At 55.4% G+C, this 25,988-nt stretch overlaps 1 protein-coding gene across 7 annotated transcripts in view; it reads right to left on the bottom strand.

Annotated features, from left to right (window-relative positions):
* Positions 1–25,988, bottom strand: part of LMF1 (lipase maturation factor 1) — an 89,013-nt gene that overhangs the window by 61,848 nt on the left and 1,177 nt on the right. For 3 of the 7 annotated variants that reach the window (XM_034670674.1, XM_034670673.1, XM_034670675.1), the window contains exons 2-3: positions 14,850–15,159; positions 8,199–8,209 (exon numbers count right to left, since the gene is read on the bottom strand). In XM_034670674.1, coding sequence (XP_034526565.1) covers positions 8,199–8,209; positions 14,850–15,159 — 321 coding nt within the window. Of the gene's footprint in view, positions 1–2,922; positions 3,537–8,147; positions 8,210–14,849; positions 15,160–25,988 lie in introns of those variants that run through there. The other 4 variants (XM_034670679.1, XM_034670677.1, XM_034670678.1 and 1 more) reach the window with 4 other exon arrangements.

Below are 25,988 nucleotides of genomic sequence, written 5' to 3'. Positions count from 1 at the left end.
GCACCTGAAATTTCAGACAGGACAGAGGCTGATGGCGGTCGCACTCCGGGCCCCTCTCTCAGCCTGTCACAGGCAAGTAGGGCTGCTCGCACTGAACATGCGGCAGAGACCGATCAAAACTGTTTTTCCCACTTTGGAAATGAGCGTCTCTGCTAGTGGACATGGTTCAGAGCCCACGCATGTCACACGGGAGCTCTGGAAATCACTGGATACAGGCTTCTCTGTCCTTCCTAAGGACACGAGCAGACAAGAGACCAAATCCAAACAGTGCCGAGGGGCCCTCTCATTCCCAGGCAGCAGGGAGGAAGGGTGCCGGCTGAGACCTGCGGGGGCTGTGCTAGGAGAGTGGCTGCCTCAAGCCCGAGCACCCAGGAAACAGCAGGGAAAGACTCCCCTGAAAGGGTGCACAGCCGGGCAGGCTCACAAGACAGGACAGGGCAGGGCAGGCTGCGTCCGATTACAGGAATAATTTGATTAAAAGAAACTGCTTTTTTGGACATGGGGGCTGGGAAGGGAATTAGACAAACCATAAATTAAAGCAGAGGATATGAGAACCAGGCAAAGCCCAGTGCTGGGGCCACAAGGGTCTGGAAACGGTTTGGTGGGACCTGCTGCAGCCTAGTCCACCTGGAACTCCATGGCTGCCTAATCGCTTCCTGTAGGCAGGCTCCACTCCAGCACTAATAGGTTTTAATAAAAACTTCCAATTGGACCAGTAAACCCCTCATTAAGCTGTTTTTAAAGCATGAATTTAAGAGCAGTGAGGGTAAGGGGTCACAGGCAGCATTTAATTCACAACGGCTGGTGGGACGTGCTGCTGGGACAGACACCGGAGTGCAAGAGTCCAGGCCACATAAACATCGATGCCAGCACTGGACCTGCCTGAAAATCAGACTTAATAAGGCACCAGCCAAAGCATCCCTCTGGACAAGAGGGGAGTGCCGAACGCCCAAAGGGGCTGCTTCTGCCCTGCGTCTCCCGAGCACAGACACAGCCGGCTTGTACGAGTCCCTGCAGCACAGCACCTGCCCTCAAAGCCCTGCACAGCAGGTGTGGACCCCACCTGCACATCCACTCCCTGCCAGACACTGACTGTGCAGGACTAGCACCTGCCCGTCCATCCCCACAGTTCACCCACGGCCCTCCTGCTGCTATCCAGCCCTCTAAGCCTCCGTCAGATTGCGGTCAGCCCCCAGGCTACTCCAGGGTCCTGCTCCCTGACTCAGTGGTTCGCAGCCGGGCCTACTGATACCTGCAGGCCCGAGGACTAGCTGACACTCGGCATTGAGCCCATCAGGATAAATCAACAGTTCACTGAGCTTCTTACTGAAACCAGGGCTCCCTAAAGCACCCAGTTCTCAGCCAGATGGGCCCGCGGTGAAAACAGAATGCTCTTTTCCCACAAAGGAATGTCCCCGGACATGGAGCATCCCGAAAGCCTTCCATAAGACCAATCACACCCCAGGGACCAGGAAGGGGTGCTCAGGCTCCCTGTCTAACCAAGGAAGACCTGTGCTTAGTTGCTTCCCGTGCTCAGGCACCGTGTGAGCTTTCAACCTGTCAGCCATGTTTGAACAAGAACAAAGCGGACCTGGCCAAGAGACTGCCTTCCGCCCCGCCAGCGCGAAAGGCTGAGGCGCATGCAGGGAGCAAGGCTTATGTCGGTGTTTACCCGCGGTTCCCCGCCCTCGGCTGGGCTGCTGGGCCTTGGACGGGGCCAGATTTCCATGGCCCCAGCAAGGGACCTTCTGAACCACACCCACAAACAAGCAAACAACCCCCACGCAGCAGCAGGAGTGATAAAAACCCACAGAAATACCACTCCTTGCAGGAGGACTCCTGAGTGTAAGGCAAACGCACTCGTGAAGCACGCTGCGCCCTTCCCGACACTGAAGCTCCAGAAGGTCCTGACGGGAGATCAGTGCTGGGGGAGGTGGAGCCCCGGATCTGCCTGGGAGACCACCTGGAGGCCGACACCTGCGCGCACTGAGCCAAAATCACACTCGAAGTTACATGATCCTTTTCAGGGCTGGAAACACTCCAGGACCGCAGGGGCCTTGACCAACAGAAGAGGCCTCAGCAAAGCACCCATCTTTCTCGTATGTGGAAGGGGACACAAGGACCCGAGATGGCTCAGCTCCTGGCCGCAGGGACTGTCCCCACTGCGGCCGCCAGCCAGCCTCACCTGGAGCTCTCGGACACACCAGGCCTGAGGGGCCTGCCTCTGCAGAAACATCTGGGATTCAGTGACTGGACTCAGCTCCAAGAAAGGGCTGTGGGGCCCTTTGTGGGTCCCAACCTCACCGAACACAGGTGGCTGTCAGCACCCAGGCAATATTGGGCAGCCATGGGCTAAGAGCAGCCCCTTCTGGGCAAAAAAGACTAGAAGCACCAGCTGGGCCCGGCCTGTTGGTGCCTATGCTGCTTTCAAGGACAGAGTGAAGTCTGAGCAAGTCCCGCACCCTGAGCTCACGAGTACATTCTGCAGGGGAGCAGGAAACAGTCGGCACTTAGTGGGGACCTGAATTAATTAACATTTAGACCCATCTCTGAAGTAGGAGTGACCAAACCAGCGGCCTTCAAAGTGCAGCCCGCGGAGAGCTTCTGCAGAGACGCGGCCCGCAAAGCAACTTCGCAAAATGCACCCTGTGCTTTTCCTGTGTCCCCGAGCAAACAGCCCCACTCACATGGCCGTCACCTGACCCGGCAGTCCCACCCAGTGGCAAACAGGCACTCGAGACCCCCGGGGTCCCGGGGCCACTCACACTGCAGAGGGGACCCCTTATGAAAGGGGAACATGTTCCAGAAACCCAGATACCCTGAGAAGCGCACGGTCGTTCTCAACAAGGGGAAGGTGCCTAGAAAGAGAGCTTGGCCATGCGGCCTGCTTCCCAAACTGAAGGGAGTTAATACTTCACCCACCATGTCCTTCGAGGGTCAGAGAAGGCAGCTGCTTGAGTCCCCCGAAGAAAACAGACGTGCCCACTGGAGTCCTGGCCAGCGAGTCCACAGAGCTTTTCAGCGCAGCGGACGCGGGCTGTGACGTGCAGGCGCACATGGCGCCCGAGGGGCTGCACCCGGTGGCACCGGGCTCTCATTGACCCGGCCCGCCGTGGCTGAGGACGGCGTGGAGGGAGCCGCTCAGCGGCCCGCCAGCTGGGGCTCGCCGGCTCGAGAACGTGCTCCGGGCAGCTGCGCACTCAGCAGGCAATCCCCAGAGCGGCCCCATCGTCATCAAAGTCCACCGTGCAAAACACAGACACAATAAACAGACTTCAAACGAACAAGAAGCGAATTCTCATAGGCAGGCCCAGGTGAGGCCGAGGGGACACTGCCGTAAGGTCTCAGTCCTTCCCGCGTGGTGGTGTGGGGGCCTGGCTCCCAGGCCGCGCCAGAGCAGCTGGCTGCTTGTTCTCTGAGACTGGGGAGGAAGAAAGCGCCCGGAGCCGCGTGGCTGTCAGCGGCGCTCTGGACCCGGGCTTCTCGGAGGTCTGTGGGAAGGGCCCGCGGCCGCGGAGCAGACACCACATGACGCCGTCTTCCTCGGGGCCTCCTTCCGCGGGAGACGTGTCAGCAAGTCAGCAGCTTGCTAGCAAGCCCCGAGGGCGTCATGGGTTCCCACCGACACAGCTGCGGCTTGTGAGCGCCAGGTTAACACCCATGACGCACAGATGGACGGCAGATCTGATTGAGCTGCGAGCAAAACAGTGGCTGTTAGCCGGGACCCCGGCAGCAACTCTCCCGCCATGGACGTGGCCCTGGCCTCACAGCACCCACAAGGCCCATGTGCCACCCAGCGCGGGGATCCAAGGGGCTGGGGCTCTGGACTCAGCCTCGAGTTTCCCACAGGAGGCCTCGGGCACCACTTCCCCACCAGGGTTCCCTAAATGCCAGAGCTTCAGCGGGAGCGGCCAGCACCACGCTCCGCTCACGACTGGCCTGGGAGCCTCTGCAGCCGCTGATCTCCCGCAGCCGTCGCCTCCGCTCAGACAGCCCTTCGAACCCCAAAAGTGTCTCCTGAGTGAGGTCTTCCTGCTGCATCTGCCACACCTGTCCCTTCACAGCCACAGACCAGCGCTTCCACTTTCGCTGGCTTCACAAAAGCGGGTCGGATGCTCATTTATGGTAACTGCCCCAGTGCGGTCCGTCAGAGCACAGGGGCCTCTCCCACCAAAAAGGGAGCATGGGCCTGACGCTTTCTCGGTCCTAACAACTGGAAACACTATACTGTTACAAGTTCAGGTAAATCAAATAGATCTTAGCAAGAGAGGGAGAAGGCAGGTTTCTTGGAGGAGAATCTTGAGGTCACATGAACCCCAATCAGAGGGGCGGCATGCTCTCGCTGACCATGAACATCACGCCTGAACTCACAGCTGGTCCTTTCCCGGTCACAGCCACACAGCTGACTGCTTAGACGGCGCTACTGCACCGGCAAGTGGGACGAGAACAGATCCTGAGATCGCTGTATTGCTTGCTTCTTGCTTCAGACAAAAGCACAAACCTGAGCAGGAAGACCACGTGTGGGCACGGTTGACCAGGAAGGCACCGGCGGCTCTGGACGCCAAGGGCGGCTGCGTCCAGCAGGCTAGGAAGTTGCTGAGGGACACGGGCCCATGACAAACAAATAGCTTCACTTGCAATTTCAAATTTAGATGCTTGCTTTCTCACCTACCTTTTCAGGTAACCAGGAACCAGCGAAAAGCCTGTATTCACCCTCCTCTTAATAAACCGCGATACTCTTCCTTTCATTGAGTTGATGCAACTTCTGCCGACATTGGGCCCCTCTTCCCTGAAGACCCCGTCAGCACTCCAGGCAGACCACCGAGGAGAGCCTGGCGCGCCTTCTTGGGGAAGGCGTTGTACGGGCCGACCAAGGGGACTTCCCTCCACTCGGGCGCCGAGGGGCCGCCGGCCGCAGGGAAGATTCTCTCATCCTGCTGGTTTTCACCCGTTTGATATATGCAGAAGGGTGTGTGGTCTCCGAAATCCTGGATCTGTGGCATGTGCCTTTCATTCATTTTTAGAAAGGTCTTGGCTTTTATTCCTTTAAACGCTCTTCTGCCTGTCGTCTGTTTCTCCTTCAGCCTCCAATGCTCCGCTCTTTCCTTCCCCCACCCCAGGTCGCGGCGGGTGCCTCCAGGCTGATGAGTCTGGCCGCCTGGCTGCAGGCCCAGCAAGGATGCCCTGTTCCCAGTGCCTCCTTCTGGCCCATCTTTCCGGCTCCTCTGTGGGCTGGGACCCGACGGACGCCTCCCTGTATTTCAGAGCCCTGAGCTGACGGCTCCAACATCAGGGTCATCTGTGCTGTGTACAAGAACAGTAGGTCCTGAAGGCACATAACCACCCCGAAACGAGGATCTGCAGTGAGGCTGCAGTCGGGGATGGGGCCGTCAAGCCCAGAAACAGGCTGTGCCTGGGTCTGTGGCTGTCATCGGTGCCCTCTGTGACCATGACCGCAGGCTGCTGCTGCCGCCTCCAGCACGGGGCCTGGGGCAGGCTCTGTCACAGGGGCACCCTGCCCGCCCACCTGCCTGCCTGCGGGCCGCCGTGTCAGCGCAGGGTGGGAGCAGGTGCTCTCAGCCCCTGGCCCAGCTTCACCCGCAGCCTTGGGGTGGCCTTTCCTAGCACTCCTGAGACCCCCTCCGCCCCACTCAGCAACACCCCAAGCGGTGTGGAAGCACAGTTGGGGCCCCTGTCTGGTACACTGCGTTTGCTTCTTCCCCACTGTTCCCGGCTTCTGCTCCTTGTAGGAGTGGGGAGTAGGGTCTGTGGGCAGTCACGCCCCTCCTGCCCTGCCCCAGGCCTTCTCGCACAGGCCCAGGGAGGCTGGCAGAGCAGAGGCAGGCCTGCCACATCTGGGACGGTTGCTGGGGGGGGGTCTCTCCTTGCCCTCTCGCCCCCAGGGCTTGGTCCAAGGTGAAAGGTGAAACCAGTCATGGCACCACCCTCCTGAGCCACTGCTGGGGATTCAGAGCGGAACCCTACAGGACATACTCCCTTCTCAGTGTCATGCTTGCTAACGGCCAGGACGTGGCTACTGTGCCTTGCGGCGTCCCATGTGCCCTTGACAAGACGCATCACCGGTTACCTGGGTGAGCCGCTCGTGACCACTTCCTGAGCCAGGGACCGGGCAGGGCAGTGCCGCGCTGGTGGTCCTTCCCTGCCCCTCTTCTCCGTCCTGCCGCTATAAGCCCGGGGATCGCTGCTCCTACCCCCACCGGGAACAGCTCGGTCCCCTCTAATTCCACCACTCTCCCATCACGTGCTCTCAGCTCTTAGTGTCTCCGTGATGCATCCCGTTGGCGCTGGTCCTCACCTCCGTCTGCTGGCAGACACTGTTCCAGTGACGGCTCGAGGGACTATTACGCACCCTCAGCCTTCCTAACCGTCCGTCACGTTGCGCAGCTTTGTGGGCAGCTGGGGGGCTGCGGTTTCAGCTCAGGCCCCGACCTCAGGGTCGTGGGACGGAGCCCCGTGTCGGGCTCCGAGCTCAGTGCAGAGTCTGCAAAGTTTCTCTCTCCGTCGTCTGCCCCTCCTTGCCCTGCATGCATGCGCTCTCTCTCTCGTATAAATAAATATTTTTAGAAAGTTGTGCAGCTTCACGTAACGCATGGAGACCCGCAGCCATGTGGACGGACCTGCTGCACTCCCTCAGCCTGTTGTGTGTGTCTGCTCTGGGGCACCATCAATCTCAGAGCGCAAACAACCTATTTTGTCAGGAGTGCTGTACAGAACGACAGAGGAGGAACGCAGGCTTTCACGGTGACCCACAGATTCCTGTTCTCCGCGCTCGGCTCTGCTGTCTGAAGCCTGGCTTTCCCTCCCGTCCCTCCCACGCAGCCTGGAGCCCCATGGTGGTGCCCCAAGTGCGCCTTTGGACACTGAGTTCACTCCCCCAATCTGAAGCCTCCGAGCCCACATAGGGTCCCAACTCCCATGTCAGCACCAAGGTGCATGGGCCCACTGCTCCTGAGCACTGAGGGCCATGGCCTGTTTCTCCCACTGCTTTCAAAATGTTCCCTCTCCCCTGGGTTTTCAGCAGCACGTGGATGAGCTGGGAGGCACAACTTCTTCCCGTTCATGCTGTGCGGGGTTCACTGGGCTGCCTGGGTCTGACATCTGTGTCTTGTACCACATCTGGAAACTTCATCCAGCTGTCCCCTCCCCTCAGGGCTCCGTACACATGCCACCAATCTCTGAGCTCTCCCCAAGGACGCCTGAGCTCTGCCTGGCCCGGGCGCCTCTAGGACCCCTCCATCCCCCGCTGTCGCCCCCACCCTGCCAGCCAGCCCATCCAGGGAGTCTTTCATTTCAAATATTCTATCTTCCACTTGGTTCTTTTCTCATCTCATCAGTTTCTCTCCTGAGAGCTCTTGTCTTCATTCACTAGGGCTTCATGCCCAGTCACAACAGCTGTGCAAGACCCTGGGGATTCCTCGTGTGGCTGGGGATTCTGCCTGGGCACCAGGGGTGTTGTGCTGTGGGGCGTGTGGGTAGTCACGACCCCAGGAGTGAGCAGACGTCTCTGGTATCAGCACGCAAGGTGGTTCCACCCAAAGGGAAGCTGTGCTGTGCCCAGCCCCGCCCACTTGGGGGCTGTCCTCTCCTCACCCCCGCCAGCAGCCTTGGGCCCACTGCCCACTCGTTTCTGAACAAACCCTACTCCACATGTTCCCTCTGGGTGCACCATTCCCCACAGAACACGGGCTGGGGGGACCTGAAGTCCCCCCCTTACCAAACCAAGGAGAAACCCGACCACCTCTGGGGTGTCATCCAGTGTTAGCCCCGGGCGAACCCCTCCACAGGCGTGTGTCCCCTGGGAACTCGGCACAGCCTAGAGTGGGGAGAGGCTGGCCTGCAGGACGGCCTGACCTTCCCCCAAGGCACAGAACTGATCCGTGACAACACGGTGCGGTCACCGCTGTGGGACTATCCGTCCCAGCCGTGTGGACACTGCCATCTACACAAACACACCTGCACATCACCAGTCCCCTTGTCTGCACTGGTCCACCACTCTGGGCAAGGAAGCCAGCGTGGGCCACGATTCCAGGTTAAGTAACTGACATCAGACAACACAGTGACACCTGCCGTGCTGATGACAGCTGCTCAGGCAAGGGGAAACACAGGAAAAGCACATGAATACATACCCCACATGCAACGCTAAACTCCCACGGAGTACGTTTCCGATTTTCACTTACCAAACGAATACCTAAAAAACAAAAGGAGAAAAACATATGAAAATTCTGCCTTGCTGGGGCCCTGGGTGGCTCAGTCGGCTACGCGTCTATCTTCGGCTCAGGTCCTGACCCCGGGTCCTGGGACTGAGCCCCACTTTAGGCTCTCCGCTCTGCTTCTCCCTCTGCCCCTCCCCCAATCGAGCCTGCTTTCTGTCTCTCTCTCAAATAAAGAAAATCTTAAAAAAATGGCTTTTGCCTTGTTTTGTCAAAAAACTTAAAAGATTAAAGTATCAGTCTACCCCACTAGGTAAAGCTCAACTCAGTGACCCCAGGACACTGTGGGTCAGGTCACAGACCCCATGGACGTTAAATGTGGTGGGAGAAGGTGGGGCGGGGGAGACCTGCCCTCAGGTGCTCTCTGCGGGGGCCCACCCGCTGCCTGGGGCCCAGGAGCCTTTTCTCACCAGGCCCCATCCCACACAGGGATCTAAGGCCATGTCCACAACAGGCCAATCAAGAAATCTTTTAGGAAAAAGCAAACGTAATGGTGGATATGTGTCAGTAAATAATTTCTGTAAGTAATCCAACACCATGAAAATGTCCTACCCTAGAATTTGAAAGTTTCAAGGATGCCCAGTACCCCGAGCACAGATTATCACAAAGGGGACCCTAAATGAAAGGCATCTGGTCCCCACACGCCAGGGGTTAAGGAAAGGCTGTCTTCACAGTGGAGCGCGATGCGAACATAGGTCCTCAGCAGCACATAGGCGCTGGGTGTGCGAAGCCACTGCTCCCGCCGAACGCAAACGGCCCCACTCTGCTCCCTGAACCCCGTGGAACCGAAGCAGGAGTTCATTTCTATGCATCGACTCCATCTTTAGCAGATATTCCGCTGCCTGACATCCAGGCTCTGGGCAAGGTTCAAGGCAGAGAGCTCTGGGCTGCGGGCTGGGGCCGGGGCCGGGCGGGGGCAAGGGGCTGCATGCAGCACTGCTGTGTTTAAGACAAAATGAGGTTTTCACTGTCGACAGTCAGAGGGGAGCAGCCATGCAGCGCACCCCGCGGCCCTGACCCTGACCCCGCACCCCCGTGGCCATCTGGCATCTGCTCCTGGTGCTCTTTGAAGTGCAGGCTCTGTCCTCTCGCAGAAGGACATGGCAAAGGCGCTTCCTCCACAGGAAGGGACCCCCTGAGCCTCCCTGACCTTGGTCCAAGTTTCTGGAGATAATCCTTTCTTCTTTTGGGGGGCCAGGAAGGTGGGGAAGAGAAAAGGCGGTTGCACAGCCGTCCTCGCTAGCAACAAAGGAGCCCTTTAGGAGAACTGCCAAAGTAAAGCACAGATAAAAGGATCAGAAAGCCAACGTTTTGGAAAACTGATGCTAAGTGGGGCGGCGGGAGCAAAGTCACAGTTAGGGCTTCCAGTGTTCTACCAGGCTCCGTCGTCGGAGACGGACAGAGCTGGAGCAGTGATACTCCTCTGTAAACTCACTTAAACTTCCTGCGGTCACGGCTACTGAACTCTGGCTCTCTCTTCCCATGTCACGGGTCCCCAGGACGGTTAAGCCCCTAGAGCAAGAGGATAGCCACCTGAAGCCCCAAACTGACATGATCAGTGACTGAACAAATGAACACACAGGGCCAGGAGACCCGTGTCCCCTGCACAAGTGTCCTGATGCGTGGCAGACAGGACCTTAGCCAGGAGAGGAGGGGCAGCAGCAACACGGACAAGTCACGTCGACGGCACCGACTCTGATGTGCCGTGATGAGGAGGGTGCGTGGTCTCCGTGGGCTTCTCCCCCAACTCACAACCCAGTCCAGTCATGAGAAGAGCACCAACCAAGTCCCGGCGGAGGGACGTCCCACAGCACCCTGACCAGTCCTCCTCAAAGCTGGAGAGTCAGAGACACTGTCCCAACCCAGAGGAGCCTGAGGGGACGTGATGCCTATACAGTGGCTGCTGGAGGGGCTCCCGGGACAGACGAGGTCAGTGTTAGCTCTTTAAACATGACAAGGAGGAGGCTGACAATACACGAAGCTGGTTGGGGTACACAGGAATTCTCTGTACTGTCTCTGCAATACCTCTGTAAGCCTACAGCCACTCCAAAATGAAGTTTATTCAATTAAAAGGAGAAGGGGAAGTGGCTAGGCAGCAACGGAATCTGCCTGTGGGGCGAGCTCCCTCCAACCCTGCCGGGTCCTCACCCGCAAACAGACCCCTGTGTGTGGCGCCCCCGCAGGCCCGCACAACTTCCTTCCGCTGAACAAAACCTCTGGGGCTCTGGGCAACATGCGAGGCAGACAAACCCAAGTTCTCAGAGAGAACAGCACGCACGCACGCACGGTGTCCTCAGACATGCGTACCGCAGCCCACTGCATCTGAGGACGAGGACACGTCAGCTCGGGGGCCGCCTGCCAGCTGTGTGCCCGGCCGCCTCATCTGAGGCCCCTTCTTTCTCGATCCAGTCCCGGGACACCTCCTCCCCGTCTCCACCCGACAGACGGCGCTGCGCCCCTTCTAACAAGGCTTCCCTCCGTAAGCAAGTGGAGCTGCGGACAGTCATCTCTCTGCCCCTAACCGCACGGCTTCAGGGATGGACACCCCGGTGTCGCTCCTGCCCCACAGCACCAGAAAATGAAAACCTGTTCCAACCACACTGGACAGCGGATGACGGCAAGGGGGCAACTGCGAAGTGAGAACCCCAAAGCCACGCAGCAGCCCCACACGTGTCCCTGGAAACCCCGCGCCCTCGCTCAGGCTCGCCCTGCACCAGCGCCCTGACTGCTGGCTTGCAACAGCCTCCAGGAAGCCCTGTGGGGACGTGGGACCCCCGGTGCCAAGCCTCGCTCATACTTCCCGTCCACTCACCTTCTGTGTGTGAGCAAGGCCTTCCTGCAGCCGCTGCATCCCTCCCTCTACTCAGCCAAGGCAGAGAGAAGCCAGAGCCCAAGACGGCACCGCAAAGAAAATGACCCTGCCCCTGCCTCGCTCTCCTGCACACCAGCAAAGCCCCAAGGGGGTCCCGGGACTCGCGCCCCTGCCCCTAACTACTTCCTGCAGCACCCAGGCCGCTCTCCTGGGGTGTGGGGTTCCCGTTCCCTAACAAGGGCCATGAGTCCCAGCCTCTAGGGCCTGAGAAACCAACATCACGTCTGCCCTGGTCTTTAACACAACGCTGGTGGGGAAGGCGGTGGCCGGAGTACATGGAGAAATCACCTTAGATTTGCCCAACATATGAAAACAGTACGTCTTAACTGCCCGTAACTGGAATGGCAGACGCCCAAAATGAAGCTGGCACGTGCCCTTGACAAAAAACAACGCCATGTGGGAAGTGGAGCTGAAGGCTATCGTGAATGTGGGGCCACACTGGGTGCTGACAGCAGAGGAAGGTTCTGGAAACACTTCGTGGGTAAAATCAGGAGGATGTGGAGTCTGGTGAAACATGGGAGAAGCGGGGACAGTCAGCGCCCCAGGTCCCCCGGGTCCCACCCCATGACTGTGGAACTGCAGGCACAGGGGTTCATAGGGCAGAAGGGGGTGGCCTTGGGTGGCTGAGCGTCCAACGTGGCAACGCTCCCTCACAGCCCACGGCTGCCCCATGCCCAACCACAGGCCACACTGCTGCTGGCCCTGCAGCTCTGGGACAGGGCCTGCCGGGGTGCTGCTGCCTCTGGCACGGCCCCCAGCTCACCCCCGGACTCAGTCCTTCATTCCAGCCCCTGCATCCCCAGGCTCCCTCCAGCTGTGCCTCCTGCAGCCACAATAAGGACTTCATAAAATCAGTACCCCACCCCCCGAATCTGAGGGCACGGGTCATCACTCTACGGAGTGCCCACTGCCTGGAGGGGAGCCACTTTCCCTACAATGAGATCTCTGGTCACTGCCACCATGAAGTACGTTTGTGAGCTCCCACCAGCCACGCAGCGTCAAGAACGAGTCAGGAGAGCGGGCGAAGGGCGGTCATGGTTCCGGAATGTGCAGGGTGTTGTGTAAGGCCACCTGGCTCTGCCCCACGACATCTGCCTTGGAGACTCACGGTGCCACCGGGAGTGAGGTTTAGCTGCCTCCCTTGGCAGCAACGCAGGCCTCCCACGTGCCCTGGTGCACGTGTGGGGGATGCCAGGACTTCGGCAGGGTACTAGCCTAAGCCGGGAAGAAGCTGAGCGGACGCCCAGCAGAGGGACAGGAGAGACAGAGGGCCTACTGAAGCAACAGCCACCGCACACGCGGCAAAGGCGGGCAGACACAGGGCCGGCACCACGGGACCCCAGAGCAAGGCCGCAGCACCCTCGGAGAAGCGCCACGTTCACCTGCCTGGCGCCTCCTTGCCCCATGGGGGCTTCCTGTCCCTGCCATGGGACACCAGCTGGACAACACCTGGAAGACATTCTGTCAACAGTGTCCATTATCTGAGTGTCTCGCCCCAAACAAATATTCCTTTCTCTTAACTTTAAATAAATGGGACATGCAAGGAACAGTCTGTGTCTAAGTCTCATTTTGGGTGCTAGGACAAAGAAAGCCTGTTGCCCACGTGAGCAGGCCTCACTTAGCAATGTCACTCTGACCCCGAAACTCTCGTCCGTCAGGGTAACCTGCGTCAAGGCCGGGGCTGGAAAGACCGTGGAGGCAGAGGGCGCTGGCGCCCCTCCACAGCCCCACATCCACACCACACCAGCAGCTCGGCCTCGAGGGAAGACATGTGCACTGTGAGCCAGGTGAAGAAACCACGGGTCCCCGTTGACAGGTTTTGTTTTCTTTTTCACTTTTCACCCAAAACCTCTCATGCACCTACTTTTATTTTACTTTGCTTTAGTGAGCTTAAATTAATCTGAATCACAGTTTTCTTTTTTACATATCCAAGCGAAGGGGAGCAGAATCTTTTCCAGTGAAAACAATATAAGACTATTTTTGGCCATGTGTACCCAAACTGGTTTTCAAAAATTTAAACATGGGGTTAATCTTTCTTGACCATATTCTACACATGACTAGGAAATACCTTTTACAGTAAACTTGAAGTCAGAACTATGTCTCTCATTGTTAGACACGGTAGGTCGTGACCCAAGCCACATGCCATGCATGAAGTGTGCCACCCCACCCATCCACGGAGTCGGGTGTGCTCGCTGTGTGTGCTAGAACTCCTCCTCCTCTGGCGTGGATTAAAATCACACATCTCAAACAACAGCAGCCTCTTAAGACATCACAGAAAAACCCAGCCAGAGTCCTTCTGTGCTGGTAAACACCTACTGACCGAGAGATGGAGGCAGAAAGGACTGCACCTCAGGCGTCTGACCTCCGGGAACTCCGCAAGGGAAGGAGCAGATGGGGGTGGAGGGGGCCACACCTCCCAGCTCCTTTGCAGCTGCTCGACAAGCAGGAGGCACACGGGACAGTCACCCAGACCCCACCCAAGGCACCCCAGCCCCTATTTTCCACCCCCATGGTCAACAGTAACACACCAACAGGAGGGCCCTGGGACTGGTTTTCAGGGTGACCGAGATGCCCAGCCCTCCTTGCCACAGACTGGATCTGCAGGATGGGCCTCCTGCATACATGCCGAGTGTCCCCCACACCTGTCCTACCCAGACTCCTCTCCAAGTGGCACACACCTGCACACGGGGACCAGGGCACAACTGCACTCGGGGGAGCAAAGGGGGCCTGCCAGACGGCCCCCAGCCCATGGCCACAGCCCTGAGGAACCATTCAAAATAGACCCGCAAGATGGGACTGAAGGTCAGCTCCACGTACCCAGGCAGGGTGGTCTGGGTTAGAGCCCCCATTCCGGGAAGACTGCATGAGCCTCTCCATCCCAGGCCAGCGCTGGACGGACTACCAGGACACTGGGCTTACATTTTTTGCCGAGAGGACGGACGCCTTGGTCAGTGCACGGGGCAGACGCCCACAATTACTTCCTGCACATCTGCACACACACCAGTCCCATATCCCAGAGCTTCTCTCAAGATTTTGCCTTTTCTTAGGGTCCCCTGTGCTGCCTCTGGAGCCCAGAACTGGGAAGAAGAGGGGCACCCTCTGCTCAACACACCGGGGCACCCCGTGGCCGCTGGACTTTAATCGGCCCCCCCGGGCCGCGGCTGCCCTGGCACACCCCCTTGGTTCCCGCAGGACTTCTCCAGCCTCCCCGGCTCTGCGAAGCTCCACCGCCACCTCTGGCTGCTTGGAGCGGGAGCTTGCTCACTCTTCCCCTCCCCCCGCCAACCCGGAGCAGGGCCAACCAGATCTGTGACTCCTGGCACTAGCTGGTAATGGTTCGCCTTGAACAAGGAAGGAGCTGGAGCAGGGAGGAGCACAAGAAACAAGCCTCCAAATCAAGCCCCCACCACCAGAGCACTCCCAGAAGCTCACGGAGGGACCCTACATCCACCTCACAGGTTCCCGGCCCCAGGAGGCCGACTGCGGACTCTCCCTCGGTGGTGGCCACGCCACACCCTACGGAATCGCGATTATTCCCAAGAAGAAAGTCCCTTGGATTTTGGTCGACTGGCAACCAGCAGACTCTACTACCACCTAACTGAAGTGGTGACAGTCCCCTGAATCCACGTAGGAAGCAAGCCTGCTGCGTCTCCCCAGCTGCCACGAGGTTCTGGCTTGTGCTGCGGCCTGTGACACGCCCAGGCCATGAGTCACAGCGTGCCTGGACCCCAGTTCTTCCTGCTTACCAGATCTGTCCCACGTTGACCAGGGACATGTAGAGAACCCAGAGAGTGGCCATGAGCACCATATTGGCACAGCCGGTGACCAGGACGAAAGATGAGACGCCCAACCCGAGAAGTGCGAGGGCGTCCAGGTTGGAGTCCATGTGTGACCAGTCCAGCAGCCAGAGCACGGTTGGCGCGTAGCTCACGGCGTCCCAGCCGACTGGGCCCCGAAAATACTGCTGCACGCTCTTCAGGTACGTGCGGCAGGGCAGCAGGCCCCGGTCTCCGATCAGCTGCTTGTTCTGATGGAAAGCCACCAGGAACGCCACGACTGGAAGACAAGGAACAAGGACCAAAGGACTGTGAGCAGGGGCACGGCCACCTGTGGACACGTGCAGGAGGGGGCCTGGCTGGGCGGGAAGATGAGTGGGTGTCCGAGCCATGGTTTGGAGTCAAAGAAGGGACACAAGAGGTCCTATTTCCAAAATCCTGGGGGAAACACGGGAAGACCCAATCTGCCTTCAAGTCCCACCCCTACGAGAGCAGTTGGCGTTCTCTAGACTGAGTGCTGGCACAGATGTGTCTGCACAGGGATGCACAGGACAGGAGAGAGAGGACAGCATTCCCATCCGGGAACGTGAAGAGCAGGCTCATTCCCACCGAGGGGAAAGAGCCAAGCAACAGGCCATCTCGGGGCAGCGCCGCACACGTGGCCTGGAACGCCCGCCCCGCCGCCGCCGCTGGAGCGCTCGCACTGATGGACACGGCGGCGCATGTGGGGCCGGTCAGCGGCGTCAGGGGGCGGGGATGGGGCTGAGCGTGCGGTGCTTTAGTCTCTAGTTCCACATACACCGCTTTAGGCTCACGGTTGGAAACGTGTGCGACCCCTCGTCTAAAGCAAAACCGGCCACAATCAGCTAAGCACATGAAGGAAAGTCTATGAGAAAACAGCACCAAGGCCGGAGGGAGACGCTGGAACACACTCTCAGAAGGACCGGATGCCACACTGCAAGGTCTCTATTACACGGACGGAGGCTCAGATTAACTTAAAATGTTTATTGCAAGTCCTATGGGAGAGCAAATAAAAATTTCAACAATTCTAAATAATTAATACAGATAGAAAAATGGAATCATAGAAAATGCTAAACTAACCAAAGGCAGGAAAAGAGAAAAAAAAAGAAAGCAAAGAAAAAAATAGAAACTACTAGCAGTATGATAGATTTTAATCTGTTGCTTTAAATGAGAATGTTCTAAACCCACCAGTAAAGACGGAATTGTCAGACTGGATAAAAAAGCAGGACTCAGGGGCGCCTGGGGGCTCAGTCAGTGAAGCGTCTGCCTTCAGCTCAGGTCATGATCCTGGGGCCCTACGATCCAGCCCCACATCGATCCAGCCCCACGGCGGGTCCCCTGCTCAGCGGGGGGGGTCTGCTTCTCACTCTGCTGCTCCCCCTGCTGTGCTCGCGCTCTCTCTCTCTCAAATAAATAAATAAAATCTTTAAAAAAAATAAAGCACAAGCAAAATGGTAAGATTTTTTTTAATTGAATGAAAATTGAAAACACAATATATCAGAAATGTCCGGATGCTGTTGAAACAGCCCTTAAGGGAAACTTACAGTAAAGCGCTCACGTTAGAAAGACAGAAAGGGCTCGAGCCTAAACTTCCAGTTTAAGAAATCAGAAAAAAATAGCAATGATACACAAAACAAGCAGGAGGAAAGAAACCTTGAAAAACTGAAGAGTAGAGATCAATGAAATTAAAAACAAGAAAAAACACAGAAAATCAAGAAAACCAAAAGTTGGTTCTTCAAAAAGGTAACTGATAGACCTCTAGCCAGACTAATCAAGAAAGAGAGAGAGGCAGTATCAAGAACAGAGAAGGGAGCATCGCTATCGGTCCCACAGACATTAAAAAGACCATAAAGAAACACCACAAATCGCTCAAGGATCGCCAACTCAGCAACTCAGATGAAACAGACAAATTACTTGAAAGACACAAACTACCAAAACTCACAAAAGAAGAAATATAGGTAATAAATCACAACCAATTGCAGGCCAGAAATACAAGGCTAGTTCGACACTTACAAATCAATGTGATTCACCAAACTACCAGACGAAGAAAAATGGTACAAGAGTATCAACAGACACGAGATAAAGCAGTGACAAAATTCAGCAGCCACTCATGTAAAAACTTTCAGCATGTTGGGAACAGAAGGGAACGTCATCAGCCCATAAGGGCAGCTATGAGACACCGACGGCCAGCACCAGACTTACGGCCAGCACTTCAGCCGTTTCCCCCAAGATCTGGAACAAAACAAGGACATCTGACCACCCTACCGAACAGTGTATGGGAAATCCTAGCTCATAAGGTGAGGCCAGCAAAAGAAGTAAAAGGCATACAGACGGGAAAGAAAGAAACTGTCTTGGGGCGCCTGGGTGGCACAGTCATTAAGCGTCTGCCTTCGTCTCAGGGCGTGATCCCGGCGTTCTGGGATCGAGCCCCACATCAGGCTCCTCTACTGGGAGCCTGCTTCTTCCTCTCCCACTCCCCCTGCTTGTGTTCCCTCTCTCGCTGGCTGTCTCTATCTCTGTCAAATAAATAAATAAAATCTTTAAAGAAAAAAAAATGTCTTTATTAACAGATGATATGATGGCCTGTGTAGAAAAATCTCAAAAAATGTACCAAAAAACCCCTCTCAGACCTAAAAAATGAGTTTATCAAAGTCAAAGAATACAAGAGCGATACAGAAAAGTCAACTGTATTCATATGTATCAGCAATGAACTGTAATCTGAATTTTTTTTAATTACAATAAATAGCAACCCCCAAAAATACATAGATAAAACTCTAACAAAATACACGCAGAATCTGTATGTGGAAAACATACAAAACACTGACAAAAGGAACGAAAGAAGATCTAAATAAGTGGAGAGACGCTTCATGTTTGTGGACGGGAAGATTCAGCATTACAAAGATGTCCGTTGTCCCCAAGCTGATCCATAGATTCAATGCAAACTCCATCAAAACATCCAGTAAGCTTTTCTGTTGGTATAGACAAGCTAAGTCTAAAACGAATATGGGAAAGCAGAGGAACCAGAATGGCCAAAATAATTCTGAGAAAGAACAAAGCTGGAGGACTCGTATTACCCAGTTTCAAGAGTTACTACAAAGCTACAGCAATCAGGACAGTGGGGTCCTGGCAAAAGGGGGGACCTGGACGTCACGGAACAGGACACAGAGCCCAGGAATAGGCCCACACAAACACAGCCCGCTGATCTCTGACAAAAGTACAAAGACAGTTTAATGAAGGAACGTCATCTTTTCAACCAACGGCACAGAACAACAGGACGACCATATGCAAAGAGATGAGCCCAGACGCCTATCTCACACCGTACAACTGAAATGTACTCACAAAGCACCGCAGACCTCAATGTGAAGCGTAAAAGCAGAGAACTTCTAAAAGAAAATCTGGGGCCTGGGTGTGGCAACGAGTTTTCAGACACAACACCACAAGTGTGACCCAAGAAAGAAAAAAAACTGATAAACTGTACTTTATCCAATGAAAAACTCCTGCTCTGTAAATGATATTTGTAAGAGAATGAAAAGACAAGCCACAGATTGGGAGAAAACATTTACAAACCACATAAAGGATCTGATAAAGGACTTGTATCCAGAATATTAAAGTACTTTTTAAAAATTCAAGAATAAGGAAACAAACGACCCAGTGTTTAAACTGGGCAAAATATTTGGACACGGAAGTCATCTGTTTCACACAAATAAGATACACAGACGGTAATTAAACACAGAAAAGATGCTCAAGATCATCTATTGGAGAAATGCCAGTGAAAGCCCCAGTGCAATCTCACCACACACCTATCACGATAGGCAAAATCTGAAAACCTGAAAATACCAAATGCTCCAGGGGATTCGGAACCACAGACATTCGTTGCTGGTGAGAAAACTGCTACAGCCGCCATGGACTGGCAGTTTCTTCTAAAGTTTAACACAGATTTACCATATATGACCCAGAAACTATACACTTAGGTATTTGCCCGTGTGAACTGCAAACTTCCATTTCCACAAAAGCCTGCATGCAAATGGAGCAAACAGGGGCTTGGTTCACAACCGCTAACGTGGGAAACAACACAGAGGCCCCCCAGCGTGGGAGTAAACATAAACACAGGTGGTGCATGCCTACAATGTGGTAACAAGTGGGGAGAAAATAACACCAGCCCCCGACTCACACCACAGCACGGAAGGATCACAAATGCCCTTTTCTAACAGAATCCAGACCCAAAGGCTACATACTCTAGGATTCCATCTATGCTAGAAAAGGCAAAGCCACGGGGGCAGAGCATGGACGACAGCGGCCCTGTGGGGAGCTGGAGGGGGCAGGTGACTACATGCACAGGGCAAGTTGGGGGAGACACAACCACTCTGTATAGTACCAGGGGGATGGATAAGCATGCATTTGTCAAACCCAAAGAACTGCATGTCACAAAAAATGAACTTTAATGTTTACAAACTATCGAAACAAGCCAGCCCGCAGGTCAGAGGATGCCAGGATGGAATGCACATTGTGACACACGAATGGCACTCTATGGCAGATGTCTAACACGACCACACTGTGCAGAAGGGGGAAGGGAGGGCTGGCCTGAGTAACTCCGGAAAAGGCTTTGAGTGAGACCCGTAAGGACAAATACCAAAGGAATGGTTGATAAACCCTGCAGCCCAGTTGGTTTTTTTCACAGCGCGTGCAGAACAATTCTGAAACTGTTGTGCACGTGCCGTGGGTGGAGCAAACAAAGCATGGTGGATGGCGGGGCAAGATTCCCACCGGGAGACAAGGAAGTTCGGAGAAGCAAGGAAGGAAGGCGTGCACCTACCCTGTGTCCTGGATTAGCACCGGAGAAGCCAGTATGAATTCATGTTAACCCTAGCAAACATTCAGATGGATGTGCAGGGAGACAACCGGATGTGAAGGACCACACACGACATCGGGCCTTCCGGCACGCAGATCTGGGTCCCTAACACCACTCCCCAGTAAAGAAGCGACCCCCGGAGAAATGGCGGGGGAAACACAGGCGGGGCGAGCTGCAGCAGGAGGGCAGGCAGCGGAGGCAGGAGCGCAGGCGGGGTGGGGGAAAGCAGCAGTGCTGACAGGAGCCGGACAGTCTGAAACCACAGTAAGGAACAGCATGGGATGTAACCCAGACCCTCACTCAACGTGCGGACTGGTGAAGATGCGGAGAGGAGACACGAACTTTCCTTACAGAGAAATTTCCAGTGATGTGTGGAGATCCCCCTCCCAGGGTGATGCCCCCTCCCCTGGGGCACGGGCTGGGCCCAGGGCCCCGCTTCCACGGGACAGGGAACAGATGGGAGGAGACACCTGGAAACACCTTCACCAGGTGATCCAGGTCGGCATCCTCCGCGGCGAGTCGTGTGGACTCGGGCACCTCGCCTCTGTGACCCGTCTCATCCCGAGAAACACCAGACAAACCCCACATGAGGGGCATCGGACCAAATACGGCACTAGAACCGCTCAAAACGAGCAAGGTCATGAAAAGCCGGGGAAGTCCTATGGACTGCCACAGACCAGAGGGGACGGGATGAAGGAGACGAGGCGGCCAAGTGCAGTGTGGCCCCGGGAGGAGCCCTGGGGCGGGAAGGGGCACTGGGGGGAAATCCCAATAAAGTCCGGAGTTTGCTTAATAGGTTGGGTTTCTTCCTTCCACGTTTCTTGAAAGCACGCCATATGCAGCTCACAGCAGTGGAGAAAGAGAAGCGAGGCCTGACCCTCACATGACCACGGGAGGCCAAGGGGCAGGCACTGGTTGTGGAAGGGGCACCGGCTGCAAGTCACCCGAGGATGAAAGCCCACCACCCAAACCACAGAGGGTCGGTGGGAGGGCAGCGGAGCGCACGCTGGCGCTCTTCCCCTCACCTGCCTCCGCCTCGGGCAGAAGCCGACCAAGTCCCCGTGCTGCTGACCTTCAAGGCCACCTCCACAGCGGTGCTCCCCTAGGTGGCGCCCAGCCTGTCTCCCCCCTGACTTAGGCTGCTGTGGCCCATTCCAGAACCCTGGGGCTCAAGCGCACGCACGGGGGACCCAATTAGTGATGACGAACAGAGGCAGGTCCTTCCTCCCTGCAACCACAATTCACGCTTCATTGCCAGGGAAGGAAAACAAGATTTGATCTAACCAATCAGTTTTAGGACTTTTTTTTTTTTTTAAAGTAATCTTTATGCCCAACATGGGGCTCGAGCTCATAACCCTAAGATCAAGAGTCTTGGATGCCCCACCGACTGAGACACAGGGAGCCCTGGTCTCACCAATTAGCTCTTCTTTAAAAAGACTATATTTATTTATTTGAGAGAGAAAGAGAGCACACACGAGTGGAGGGGGGGAGGCAGAGGGAGAAGCAGACTCCCCGCTGAGCAGGGAGCCCCAAATGGGCTTGATCCCAGGACCTGGGGTCACAACCAGAGCCAAACGCAGATGCTCGCTCAACTGACTGAGCCAGCCAGGTGCCCCTCACCAATTAGTTTTAAAAAGCAATTCTAAGGCAAGAGGCATAGGAAACTTCCTATCTTATCAGGAAACAATGAACAAAGGTTGGATTAAAATTTCAGAAAAGACAACCTATTTCAATTTCCATTCCTGTTATAGAAATGCTGAGTAGAAAGAAGCAAAACTGTCAAAATATCATAGCATCTCAAAAACTAAACCAATAGCACCTACAAAGGGTTAGTCAGACCCCCACCCCCACCCCAGGAAGGCAGGAGTCAGCCCTGCCCCCCCCACCCCAGGAAGGCAGGAGAGGGACCCCCACCCCAGCCCAGGAAGGCAGGAGACAGTGCCTAGGCAGGGAGGCCCGCTCAGCCACTCACTGGGGGTGGGGGTATGGGGGAAACCCAGACACTGATCTAGGAGAGGTGAGCAGATTACCTAAATATGCATTATCAAGGATGTCTGCAAATATTTTCTTTAGAGAACAAAAATTTAGTTTTCTCTCCCATTCAGATGAATTGCTATAAAATTAAAACAGAATCATCCCCAAATGCCATCCTTGGCTGGCTGGTTTTTATTGAGTGTGGTTAAATTCTGGGCCTCGGCACAGTAACACCCAGTGCTCTTTCGTCAGAGGCGTGTGCTGCGGAGAGCTCAGAAGTAGGCAGTGTTACTTGCTTCTTAAACAACCTGGAAGCGTTTTACAGGGAACCTTGTAAAACCAAGCAGAGCATTTCATTAGAACGCAAGGGGCCTGGAGCACGGAACAAGAGCTAACTCCCATGAACTCTCAGAACTGGTGAAATCTCACAACTACATACAATGAAGCTCTTGCAATTGGTTCCATTTTTCTCCTCAAAATTTCTGAAGGACACCTAAGGGTTCTGCCAGTGCCAGTGCGATGCCCCTTCGGTGCTGTCTGAGCAGCAGGAGCCCCGGGTGGGGGTGGGGGGACGTCATGTGCCCGGACCAGAGGGCAACAAGCTTCTGTCTCTAGAAAGTACGGTGTAGACTCACCTCAAAGAGCAACCGCCGGTCGGCGGCGAGGAGCAGTAAAACGCTACCACGTGTAACAGGAAACAGGAAAGCCGACAGAGCGACTGCACGAAACATGCGTGTGAAGCAAAAGCAGGAATTAGAGTTGAACCAAAACTAGCCTTGAGACCCTTCATAAGTAGGATTTTCAAAGAAATGTTACTCCAGGGACTCCAAGGTAACAGTGGGAAACTGAGATGTGCGATCTGCTTACGTGTAACGTCCCGTGATGGGGGAAACAAGGGCAGAAGAGAAATTATGACATTTCCGTAACTACCCGCAGCGTATTGACAAGTCCTCGGAACAGGCAGAGTGACCTTTCTCTAGGGATGCAACTGGCTCCATGTGGACACTCTGCTAAGGGCAAAAGGCCACCCTAGCCTGACCCCCGCCCCAGAGCCCTCCAAGTCTACATTGACATAAAAAAGTCCTTTGGAAACTTCCTCTCTCTCTACCCCCCGCCCCAAGATGTTGGCAAGCATCCCCCAAGTGTATGACCCACCGATATACATCTGAAGGGTCTCACGACTGAGGGTTTATTAGACGGTAATAAATGACCTTTTCCTAATAATAGGTAGCACCCTCCGGATCCTGGAAACCTTGTTTCCAAAATTTCTGGGAGACTTACACTGTCCTTAACCCCCTCCAGACTTGAAAGTATATAACTGGCCACTCCTCATGACCCCAGCGCAGCTCTTTCTGCCCACAGGTTACCTGTCCCCTGGGCTTTCATAAAACGACCTTTTTTGCACCAAAGACGTCTCAAGAATTCCTTCCTGGCAGTGGGCTTCGAACCCTAACGTCTTTCCTACATCACTCGGTTCCACAGTGCTAGGAACCCCTCTGGAGACCTCTACGGCGCCACTTGTGGACACTCAGTGGACCAGGGCAGTCACAGCAGCAGCGTTCACAGGGCCTGCGAGGGGCCCATCTTTTCCAACAGACCTTCACTTAGCTTCGTTAAGTGGCTTCTCAGGCAGGCTGGAGGCAAGCTGGGAGGCTTGATGGGACAGGGGTCCCCGAATGGGGCATATTTGAAAACCACTGGGGTGTTTGGACACACAGGGATCTAGAGACAGCAGACTGGGCAGGGCCTGGCAGCTCCGTGCTCCTTCCCCACCCCCACACCCCCCATCCCCCCGTGGGTGTCTTCCATCTGCTGTTCCCATGTCATATCCTTGACGATGAACCAGTCACCATAAGTAAGATGTTTCCCTGAGTTCTGTGAGCCATTCCAGATAGTGTCAGAACTGCCTGTGAGGAATCCCTCCCCACCACATTTGGTGTCAGAGTGTGTCAGTAGAAAAATGAAAGTGTTGGGGCGCTTGGGTGACTCAGTCGGCTAAGTGTCTGCCTTTGGCTCATGTCATGAGTCTGGGACAGCCCTGCATCAGGCTCCCTGCTCAGCGGGGAGTCTGCTTCTCCCTGTGCCACTCACCCCACTCCTGCTCTCTCTAATAAATGAAATCTTTGGAAAAAAAAAAAAGAATGAAAGCATTTCTGTTTAGGCATCTGGGGAAGAGCAGCGGTCAGGCTGTGTGAAGACTCGTCATCATCAACCCAAAAAGTTCTGAGACAACCTGCTCTGACTGAGAATGGAAGACTGAGGCAAATCAATAATTCCCACGGGTGCAAGAAAAACACACAAAGTTCACCTCCAAATTCTTTCTTGAAAAGCTGTTTGGGGATAAATCCCAGTAAAAAGAGAGAATAAAAGAAAAAAGACGGCAATATGAGATCTGAAGAATTGTGAATACAACCCAGAGAGAGTGAGGGGGCCTTTGGGGTGGGCCGTCTGTGTCCCGAGTGTCCACACCAAGCTGCTGGGAGTGGGGACAGGGAGGGAAGGGGGACACAAGTGGAGAAGTATCCCCTGGGGACAAAGAGTAATGATAAAGACTAGGCAACAAGGAAATTCTATGAAGCAGGAAATGCCCCTAGATGGCGGGTAGAAGTGTAAATAGAACACCGGACCGGCTGCAAGCTCACAGGTGGGCGAGCAGGTCGACTAAAGACAGTGTTGTAAGAATCTCTTAAAGGTGCAGAGAATGAAGCACAGGGCAGGGGTGCGTTATTCAGCCTTGTGGTGGGTCAGGAGTCCACAAGGGCAACCATAAAATTCAACATCAAGTGAAACGTGTGGACAGCCCCTATGGCATCACGAAAAACCCTGGGACTTCAGAAACTCTGAGGGAGCTCACGCTACCAGAAAGATCCGGAACCCTCTAGAAAGAGACCAATGCAAGATGCGTGCCCACTTGCCCAGGGCCATCTGTCAGAGAACTTTGTGGATGGAAGATGGGAAACCAGTTCCTTCATGTAACTGAAAAACACTGACTCTATTCCAATTATAGAGAAAAGATAGGAAAAAATGCATGTCTCAAAACAAGTGGTTCTGTGCTCAGCACAGGGCTCAAAATGTATGTTCAACCCCACAGCTCAGAACTGTCTCCTCCAGAACGGAGCAGCCCCGCTCACCAGAAAGCCTGAGGCTGGTGTTAGCAAGCTTGCTCTCTGCCAGGGCTACAGGCCCCCCTCTAACAGTCTACTAAGGCCTCCTCCGGGAACTGTCTTCGCTCAGCTCTGTCTTTTGCTAAGTGACAGCTCATTCAGAACAACTATGTAAAACTGGAGGACAAAGCAAGGCTGGCAAGAACTATTTTTACAGTAACAAAAGAGAGGGAGGCATGGCGGAAAGCCCACACTGGGGACCCCACAGTCCACTGAATCGCTCCAGAAAGCCTGGTGTCCACTGTTTGCCATGAGACGCAAAAGCCAGCCTCGCCCTCCTCGGGTGCACCCCACTGCTCAGTGTTTCTGGAAGGACACTGCTGCTTCCTCAGGGGAGGAAAGTGCTTTAGAAATGAAGCTGAGATATTCAGGGCCCCCAGCGTGGTCTAGGCCAACAATGCCAGGGACCAGCACCCTCTGGATCCCTCTAGCAGAGACCACTGGCTTGTCCGGGCCATTTCAGCCTGGTCCCCAGGTTGGTTTGAGGATAAGAGCTTGTGCCCCACTGCTATAGACTTCTAACACTGCTCGCGGTCTCAGGGCTCTTGCGCCCTTGAGGGTGCAGCGGCTGGGCCAGGGAGGTGCGTTTGGCGCAGACAGGCCTCAACCTCTGGGGCCAGGGCTGCTGTGGGCTCTGCGCGGCTGAGGGCCCAGAGGCTCCCGGCCTGATCAAGTGAGGGCTAGGGCTCAAGTTTCACCTGCTCCCGAGGTCTCCACGGTGCCAAGAAGGAGCAGAAGTGAGGCCTGGGGCCCAGCTTGGCCTCTACTCACAGGATCCCTAGCTGTGCAAGGGGCCGCCCGAGGCCGAAGTGCAGCTCTGAGTGGGAGGAGCATGTGGCTAAAGGACAGGCTCTGTGGCGGCGTCCCCGGCTGGCCGATTCCTGAGCAGATCCTCCCCGCCCCGCCCCCACGCCCGGCCCAGGCCAACTGGGGAACCTGGCTCTGGGAAGCGCTGAAGTCAGGGCAGGGGGCCGGTGAAGTTACCTGCGAGCACCTCCATCTCACCCCACCCGGGGGGAAGAGGGGCGAGGGGCTCTACTGTGTATCCCTATGGGAGGGGCCTGTGAGAGGGGCTCTGGGGGGAAAGCACCCCGGGGGAGG

Source organism: Ailuropoda melanoleuca, chromosome 10 (genome assembly GCF_002007445.2).
Source record: "Ailuropoda melanoleuca isolate Jingjing chromosome 10, ASM200744v2, whole genome shotgun sequence".
Taxonomy (NCBI): domain Eukaryota; kingdom Metazoa; phylum Chordata; class Mammalia; order Carnivora; family Ursidae; genus Ailuropoda; species Ailuropoda melanoleuca.
This window is presented reverse-complemented; position numbering and strand designations above follow the sequence as displayed.